This window comes from Panicum virgatum, chromosome 9N, assembly GCF_016808335.1.
Source record: "Panicum virgatum strain AP13 chromosome 9N, P.virgatum_v5, whole genome shotgun sequence".
Classification (NCBI taxonomy): domain Eukaryota; kingdom Viridiplantae; phylum Streptophyta; class Magnoliopsida; order Poales; family Poaceae; genus Panicum; species Panicum virgatum.
The window spans coordinates 19957287-19966900 of record NC_053153.1 but is presented as its reverse complement, the minus strand read 5'-3'; the positions used below and the strand labels follow the sequence as shown (position 1 = coordinate 19966900).

The window sequence follows — 9614 nt, the reverse complement described above, 5'->3', positions numbered from 1 at the left end:
GCACAAGCGCGGACAGTCCGTCCCCTGGGGCGCGGACGGTCCACAATCATTCCAGAGAGCATGTTTGGCTCTGGTGGTTTTTAGAAGTGTCTGGCGGACAGTCCGGCCCAGGTGGGCAGACGGTCCGCAGCTCTAACTCAAATTGTACCAGAGAGGATGTTTCCCCTGGTTGGGCTTATGATCTGTGCGGCGGACGGTCCGCCCCTGGGGCACGGACGGTCTGCCTGCTATTTGACAATTTGTACTAGAGACATTGTTGTCTCTGGTGGATTTCAAGGATGAATTGCGGACGGTCCACTCCTTAGGCGCGGACGGTCCGCAGGCTAATTTCAAAGTTGTACCAGAGACGATGTCTGTCTCTGGTGGTGTGGAACACTCACTGCGGACGGTCCGCACCTGGGGCGCGGACGGTCCGCCAGGGCTTAACGGCTAGTTCTAACACGCATTAAATGCACTCTGACTCACTGGTTTTTAACGGCGGACGGTCCGGTTTTTGAAACGCGGACGGTCCGCGACTTCGCAGAAAAGAGTGTAACGGCTAGTTTTTGATGGGATGTCTATATATACCCAATGCCCGGCCATTGGGTGTCTCTCTTGGCCATTTGGACTGCATACTTGACATCATAGAGCTAAGGCATCCATCTCTCACACACACTTGCTTAGAGATTGCATTCTTGAGAGTGTGAGGGCCTTCTAGTGCATTGCATCAATAGTTTGAGCTTTGTGGCACTAGAGAAACTTCAAGCAAGCGTCATCGACTTGTTACTCTTGGGAGTTGCCGCTCCCTAGACGGCTTGGAGAAGAGGATTTCGTGGAGCACCTCCAAGGAGATTGTTGAGGAGCCCCGATTTCGTTTGTGAGAGGTCTTGTGCTCACCTCACCGGAGTGGTGAAGAGCAACTCTAGTGGAATCGAGGTGTGGAGCGGTTCCTTGATTCAAGTCGGCTCAAGATCAAGAGGTTCTTGATAGAGGAGCGGTTGATTCTTGGAATCCACCTCAACGTGGATTAGGGGTGACCGGCAAGTCATCGACACCACGGGATAAATTCTTGTGTCAAGCTTGGTTACTTCTCTTGCTCACTTTAATTCTTGTTTTTACTTTGAGCAATTTACTTTACTAGAGCTTGTTTTGTATCTTGTCACCCTAGGTTGCAAACCCATCTAGAGATAGTAAAAACATGACATAGGGTTTTCCTTTGTTACTAATTAAATTTCTCTAGTGTTGTTGGCTTTAGATTTTAAACCGCCTATTCACCCCCCTCTAGTCGGTGTTCTTGATCCTACAACCGGTCAGACCGGTCCACACGACCACTCACAGAAAGTTCACAGGGTCGGATGATCCGCCCATAGACCGGATGATCCGGCCCAACAATACCTTTTGCCTCTGCGAAGTTCCGGATGATCCGACCCACAGGCCGGATAATCTGGACTCACTACTACCGGTCAGACCGGTCCATGCAACTCTAACGTGCCAAAGGTAGAATTCCCTGCTGCGCTAAATCCAACCCACCAAAACTGAAATACTTCTAGGCTCTATTGAGTGACTCCTATGGAGGGAATCTACCAAGGGAAACCACTTAAAACTACCTAAAAAGAGAGATCGAGCCATCCAAGCCAAAACACCTTGGATGAACAATTTCGTCTACAAATTTCAAAACCCCCCTAGGCTCTAGTCCAGGGATTCTAGTAAATGTGTTGAACCAAAAGAATTCACCTAGAACCACCTAGAACGAGAGATCACCATCACAAGCTCATTTACCTGGATTGACTTCTCCTCCCGCGAAGAACTCAAAGAACCACGGCACCTCCGGGGAAATCAAGTGGGAGAGATGATCTTCCACCGGTTGGAAATCCTCCTTGGCCTGGGATCAATTGGGAATGGAGGGATTTGGGTTCTAGGGTTTGGGTGAGGGAGTGAGCTCGGGAGAGAGAGTGAGAGAGCTGGTGAGGGCGGATAATCTGATCAAAGAAGAGAGAGGAAGTGATTTAAATGCTGTGGGGCTCAAAACGGTTGAAACAGGTTCAACTGGTCAGACCGGTTGTCACGACCGGTCAGACCGGTCCGAGTTGAACTATCCCAAAAATTGTTGAAAATTTTTCCACTAGTGGTTTGTGTCGCTAATGACCGTAATTAGCCTTAATGATAAGTAATTAACACCAGAGGTGTTACATAGAGTTTGTGGACACAAGGAATAACTGAATAAGTAGTTTTCCTTCATATGCTATATAAATGAATGGACAATGCATGTATATATGACGACCTAGCGAGACTTGACTAACTAGAATTTGTGGACACAAGGAATAAGTAGAATTCTTAGCATACTGTATAAATGCCTTTTTTTACATTATCTTGATCAAGTTTTGTTTTATCCTTTGCCTTTATGGAAGCTTCTACTTGCGTTGCAAACATCGTAGCAGATGTAGCACCCCAGCTAGACCAACAAGAATCGGCAGACAAAAGGAATAAAACAATTCTTTTTGCACATGTTTGCACATGTTGTTGTTCAAGTTTTCTTTTGTCCTTGGACTCTTGAATTTAAAGCTTCGATTTCAAACGCAATACAAATATATATACTTCAAGTCTTCAGAGGCCTATATTTAAAATGCAAACATGTTTCATACATATATATATATATATATATATATATATATATATATATATATATATATATATATATATATATATATACTTCTCTTGCCCTCACGCACAACCGTAATAAAATGTAAAACATGCTCGTGCCGGCCAAAACAACATTGGCAATTGATGCAATGATTAAAGTACACTCGGCAGGCTTCTTGAAATAAAGCTGAGGAAATTGCTTCCATGAGAATGACGTTGAGGCACCGAGCGAGATGATAGGGTCGCGTTGCACACGTATCACCAAGTGGTCCAAGTCATAAACAAAATAAGCATCTGGCAACGGCCACGTTTTTGCAAGTTATTGCGTTGTCCCTGTCCTCCTGGTCGAGGGTTTCATTTCATCCCTAGTGGCAGTAGAATCGCTCCCGTCACTTTACCACAGAGATTGGAACTTGGAAGGGGTTACAGGATATTTCACACGCCAACTACGACTATTGGAGATTTGGAGGATCTGGAGAAAAAGAAAGGACGAGTATGTTTTTACGTACATCTTCTTTTTTAAAAAAGCTCTTTTACATCCTCCTGCACTATGCTTGAACAGTTGAACTTAGGTTGAACCGAACTACAACTACAGAAACTATCCATCGAAATGAACGAGAAAAGAGTAACAAAGATATCTTTGAGGTGCCTCTTCGAAGCAATCTACGATTACCAACATGCATGTTCAACTGTCTGAAGATCTGTTAAACGTGATAAACACTTCAGTACCCATCTTCATATAAATCCATTGCATGTACTCGCAAGACTTCCAAAAATTGATAGAGTCTTTTCATGCTAACTTTCAGGAGGAGGAGAATTAAGTTGATTGTTAATTTCATTGCTTGTGCGAAAGGGGCACATGGCCGGTAGTGTGATTGTCGCCAGCAAACTAAACAGCGCAAGAAAGCAACCACCTGAATGTGTTTCAGCATCCCCTGATGAGCAGCTGACTCTGGAATCATGGTCTTTTTTTTCTTAAAAAAAAAGAAGAAACCAGTAGCGTGCCACGAAATTCAATCATTGCTCAGAACCCAATTTCACATGGTACAGGATTTGGATGGGGAGCCCTATGTGGGTATGTCACCGAGAAGGCGAGAACAGAGCACAACAGTAGGAAGCATGGTCCATGGAAGGAAGAACCTACTGCCACTCTGAAGAAGCATCAGCAATAGTAAGAAACATGAGGGTAGGTATACCACCCTCCTTCCCGGCAAAAAAAAAAAAAACTTTGTGGCCTCGTGGATTAGCAGAAGCGAAACAACTCGCCAAAGGTTCGATGTTTGCGTGCATCAGGACCCAAAAGAGTATGCAGCAAAGACACATGGCCTATCCTTCTGTAGGCAAGATTTACCGTCACGATGTTGCATTTGGAGGGTATATTTGCCACCTATCACTCACTCCTCTTTCGAAGAACCATGAATGACACTTCCATTTCATCTCTAGTAAAGCCCTCGTGCCGAAATAGCTGACAGGATGGTCCAAGCACAGTGGGCTTCCTGAAACCAGCAATGATAGCGTTCATAAGAATGATGTTGAACAGTCGAAGCATTGAGTTGAGCACCTGCTTCCATGGGATAAAAGGGTGAGCACGTACCGACAAGCACTTGAACCAAACTAAAATGAACTGGTGGCTAAAATTCGGCTTACTTTAGCAACTAAAATGGACTTTGGTGGCCCAATTTTTACACCCAACCAAATGATAGCCCAAATTGGGCAAAGAGGCCAAAATTTTGCTTGCCATCAAAGCAATGATCATTTTCCTGGCAGATCTGCGTAATCCTGCTGTCCTTTGGTGAAGCTTTCAATTTCAACCCGCAAGTTGCAGTAAAATTGTTCTGTTCGACTGACCGATGATCTGTAAAACGCGGTAAACACTTCGATACACGGGATATTTTGCATGCCAACTATGACTACCGGAGGATTTCCCTTTTCATCCTGCTCTAACATCTTCCCATCAAGAACTCTGATATTATAGTTCAACGATTAGATACATCACCAAAATGAACATGAATAACCAATGAAACGGCCTTTGGGGCCTGCAAGAGGGAGCACGCACGAATGATATACCGGTAGCGTATTTTGAGGTGCCTCTCCAATCTGTTATGATCCGCGAAACGGGTTAAACATAGCAATAACCACCATAAACTCGTCGCATGTTACTTTCGAATCTTTTAGAAACATAATTAAATCTAGGATGGTCATATTAAGGTGTGGTTTTTGCCAGCAGAAAACAAATTTGACAAACGTGACAACACCTCGTGCCTTTGAACGTCAACTCAGCAGGTAGCTCAGGAAAAATAGTCAGGTTAATTGAAGTACGCAACACATCCTATTTTGGCATCATGAGATTCAAATCAAACTCAACAAGCAACTTGTTAAGCAGCATAGCAGGAACATAGAATATCACTGACAATAAAAAAAATCTGAAACACATATACCTTCGCGCATTAGCAAAATCCGCCAATGGTTCACTGTGCTCGTGGATCAAGACCTGGACAAGGCATCATATGCAACAAAGCCATGACCTACCGGACAATGTTGTGTGACCTCGCATCACTGCTGAGGAGAAACAAGGGGGGTGAAATCCAAAGGATTATTACAGAACAGGTTACATCACATCTGACTATCTTATGTTCCCAAAAAAGAGTAGCTATTTCTAAGGGATGCTACTGTTCAATCCCTTCAACTCACTTCTTGACCTCCTCATACTCGGCCTCTGGAGCCTGATCGCCGCCGCTCTGAGGTCCAGATCCTGACTGCGAACCGCCTGAGCCACCACCAGACATGTGCTGCCCAATCTTTGAGACAGCCTTGTTGGCTGCCTCAAGCTTGGCCTTGATCTTCTCGATGTCATCTGAGGCCATCTCCTGGCGGAGGTCAGCGATGGCTGCCTCGATCTCGGATGCAACCTCAGCTGGGATCTTGTCCCTGTACTCTCCTAGACTCTTCTCGATGCTGTAGATAGTGGTGTCTGCATTGTTCCTGATGTCGATGAGGGCTTTCCGCTCCTGATCCTTCTGGGCATGCAGCTCAGCTTCTTGGACCATCTTCTGGATGTCAGCCTCAGACAGCCCACCAGAGGACCGGATGGTGATATTCTGCTCCTTCCCAGTGGCCTTATCTTTGGCAGAGACGGTCACGATTCCATTGGCATCGATGTCAAATGTGACCTCAATCTGAGGCAGACCTCTTGGGGCTGGAGGAATGCCCACAAGGTCAAATTCACCAAGAAGTTTGTTGTCTGCAGCCATCTCACGCTCACCTTGCAGCACACGGATACCAACTTGGGTCTGATTATCCGCAGCAGTTGAGAACACCTGAAAACATAGAGCCAAAGATCAGATCAAAGTAACCAAAGCTTGGGAGTGAAAATGCTACAGCAACATGGATCAAATACTTTACACCGCCTACCAGAACATCACTAGGAGAAAACCAATGGGTTAAGAGTTGAGACCAAAAGCTCATAATCCACTTCACATTAGATAGAACTACTTGTTTAAGGAGTCTGTATCAGAAACTACTACGCGAGATCACATTGCAACTTGTGACTACGGTCAATCAACACATGTGAAATAGATGTCTACAAAATGCTTTGATAACATTTTCCAAGTTAAATCTGGGATTGCCACAAGATAAAGCTGCATACTCAGCAGGATTAAACAAATTTGCTCTTCAGAAGAAAGATCAGAGGTATCAACTCACCTGGCTTTTCTTTGTGGGAATTGTAGTGTTCCTGTTGATCAATCTGGTGAAGATACCACCGAGTGTCTCAATACCAAGTGACAGGGGAGTAACATCAAGGAGAAGAAGCTCCTTAACATCTCCACGGAGAATACCACCCTGAATGGCAGCACCCATGGCCACAGCCTCGTCTGGGTTGACTCCTTTGCTTGGGCTCTTTCCAAAAATTTCAGAGACCACCTCCTGTACCTTTGGAACCCTGGTCATTCCACCAACAAGCAGAACTTCATCCACCTCCTTAGTGGATATTCCAGCATCCTTCAAGCAGTTCTTGCATGGATCCCTAGTCCTCTCAATCAGGTTGTGCACAAGAGCTTCAAACTTTGACCTTGTCAATGTGATGTTCAGATGCTTTGCTCCAGAAGCATCAGCTGTTATGAATGGTAGATTGATTTCAGTCTGAGAAGTCGATGAAAGTTCGACCTTTGCCTTCTCAGCAGCTTCACGAAGTCTCTGCAGGGCCAACCTGTCCTTGGACAGATCAATGCCCTCAGTTTTCTTGAAATCACTCACCAAGAATTCCAACAGTGTGTTATCAAAATCTTCACCACCCAAGAAGGTATCGCCATTTGTTGCTTTGACCTGAATTACATACAATTGGATAAGAAAAGAATGTATTTCAGTTTCAGAAAACGCTTCCAGAAAAAGGTGACTTGAAAGTTATGATGATATACCTCAAAAACTCCATTTGAGATTTCAAGAATAGAGATATCAAAAGTTCCTCCTCCAAGATCAAAGACTGCTATCAAACCCTCCTTGTTGTTCATTCCATATGACAGAGCAGCAGCTGTGGGTTCGTTGATGATCCTCTCAACATCAAGGCCAGCAATGCGTCCAGCATCCTTTGTGGCCTGACGCTGAGCATCATTGAAATAAGCAGGAACAGTAATCACTGCCTTCGAGACAGATTTTCCAAGGTAAGATTCAGCTGTCTCCTTCATCTTGGTCAGCACAAATGCACCGACCTGACTTGGCGAGTACTGCTTGCCATCTGTTGTTTCAACCCAAGCATCACCATTTGGAGCCTTCACAATTTTGTATGGCACCATCTTCATCTCTTTCTGTGTCTGTGGATCATCAAAGCGGCGCCCAATCAACCGCTTTGTCCCAAAGAAAGTATTCTGGGGGTTGGTTACTGCCTGGCGCTTGGCCGGAGTTCCAACAAGCCTTTCACCTTTCTGAGTAAAAGCAACAACAGATGGTGTTGTTCGCGCACCTTCAGCATTCTCAATAACTTTTGGGTTCTGCAGTAATTAGTGACTCAAATTAGTAAACAGCAAATGGGAGACACAAAATCATGACAGGGAAAATTTTGAGGAGTAGCTAACCTTTCCCTCCATAACAGCAACACATGAGTTAGTTGTTCCCAGATCAATTCCAATAACCTCATTTCCAGCTGCTTTTGCACTGAAAGCAATTTATCATGTGAATTAGAATGACTACAATAAAAAAATATGTGTAGAATTAAGGCAAGATATCATTGTTACCTGAAAGGTCTCACAAAATTACCCCATTTTGAGCACACATTGGCAGCACATGTCGACTGTAAGCTGGCGCCCAGCTGAAACAAGCACAATCACAGACAATGAGAGCTCAGCTACAAGATACTAAACAGAGATAGTGCTGTCTTCAAATTGTTCAAGGTTTCCCTTCATTATAATCCTAGTAGACTGGCTGAATAAATCAAACAAAACTGATAATGAATACTGCAGACAAAGCAATTATTGGTCATGGCGCAATGAAAAATTCATGGTTAGCTCCATATCAGTACAGTAGTGAGATAATAGTCACCACTAATGCAAAACATACTGTGCGCACGGAAGTATGTACAATCTTTTAACGGTGACACAGGTCAATGAATAAAAAAACTCAGCAAGTAATTCCACGTAGCCTCCAAACAATTTACACACGAAGTTCTGAGTTCTCTCACAAGTCACAAATCGTGAAAGACCACAGCTTCTACCACAGAACTTCGTGTGTAATTCGCTAACACCCCCGAGCACATCGAATCTACAAGCACTAATCTATCGTCCTCGCGTAAAATCCACAACCACGTTAAACCCCATCAAATCTACAATCCCTGCCCCCCGCTCCAATTCCTCCTCGCGGATCAAAAAACAAACCGCTAGATTACCAGCCACGAGACTACTACACCAACCATAACTAGAATCACGGAGACGGAGGGAGCTGGAGAGGAGGAGGGGCCTTACAGATCCGAGAGGGGACGCGAGCTCCCGCCGCCTCGCGGCGCGGAGGAGCAGCGACGCCGCCATGCGTGGCTGGCTAGTCCCGGTCGCGGGGCGAGGAGAGTTTCGGCGGCGCTGCTGCAGCTGCTGCCTGCGACTGCGAAACGGCGGCGAGGGTTTTGGGAGGGGATGCTTCGGGAGACGGCGTGGGATGGGGCGAGGTGGCTTCGTGGTGGGCTTTATGAGGTCGTGGCCGCCGCGGCCGGATGGGTGACTGAGCGGTGGGCCGCCACGTCGGGCGGGCGCCGCGCCGCGGCGACGGGGAAGCCTGTAGAAACCTCTGGACGCGAGACCCAGGTTCTCCGAGGGTTTTCTTGCCTTTTTCCCAAGGCAGGTGGGTAGGTTTCTCGAAAGGATGGGCCGAGGAATGGGTTCTTCTTTCCGGGTGGTGGGCTGGCAGGCCATTTCGCGGCCCACGCCTCTAACATCCGGTTACTTTTGAGGTTGTTCAGATCCAAGTTGCTAAATTTTAGCTCTAGTTTATTGAAATAGAAGTGCTAATTGGATGAGCTAAATTTAACTTAAAATTTACAAAATTTCTAAAGAGAATATAAGTGCTAATAGATGCTAAAGTTTAGCACTTAATTTTAGTTCATCTAACAAATTTTTATTTTTTATAGAACAAATCCTTATTTTCTAGGAATTACTTCGACAATAAACACCCTATTCGGATGGTTGGCTGTAGTGGATGGTTCGGCTGGTGGGACTACTGTTGCTGCTGGCGATGCGGACTCAGCAGATTTTCCAGTCAGCCCAGCCATTTTCCACCGGCCGAACAGGCTCGAACATGTTCTGAGATTATTTGTCTGAGTTTAAGCGGCTGCTAACATTGTTTTCTATTATCGCTATAGTTTTTTACGGGGAGAAGCCACCATTTATATGGAGTAGTTGGTTGTTTTGATTGCTGAACCACTCCCAACTCGGGCCAGCCGCGCGCACCCACCATTTTCCTTGGTGCAGCGCATCAGAGCAGCGGTATATGTATCTCCACAACGTTTCATGTTCTCG

The 9614-nt window shown here is 45.4% G+C and overlaps 1 protein-coding gene across 1 annotated transcript; it reads right to left on the bottom strand.

The window, feature by feature from the left end:
• Window positions 1-4994: 4994 nt before the first annotated feature.
• LOC120688413 (heat shock 70 kDa protein, mitochondrial-like) lies at window positions 4995-8767 on the bottom strand. Its single transcript, XM_039970730.1, has 6 exons — window positions 8571-8767; window positions 7848-7921; window positions 7689-7767; window positions 7035-7604; window positions 6322-6942; window positions 4995-5936 (listed from the first exon to the last, which is right to left on the bottom strand). The coding sequence occupies exons 1-6, from the start codon at window positions 8631-8633 to the stop codon at window positions 5307-5309; spliced, it is 2037 nt and encodes a 678-aa protein (XP_039826664.1). The 5' UTR covers window positions 8634-8767; the 3' UTR covers window positions 4995-5306.
• Window positions 8768-9614: the final 847 nt, after the last annotated feature.

Bases quoted from the DNA above. Each gene is read 5' to 3' on its own strand.
- LOC120688413 (XM_039970730.1), bottom strand. From the start codon at position 8,633: ATGGCGGCGTCGCTGCTCCTCCGCGCCGCGAGGCGGCGGGAGCTCGCG. The intron at 7,605-7,688 runs GTTAGCTACTCC...TAATTACTGCAG, and splicing joins TTGCTGTTATGGAGGGAAAG to AACCCAAAAGTTATTGAGAA. The intron at 5,937-6,321 runs GTGAGTTGATAC...CTATGTTTTCAG, and splicing joins TTCCCACAAAGAAAAGCCAG to GTGTTCTCAACTGCTGCGGA.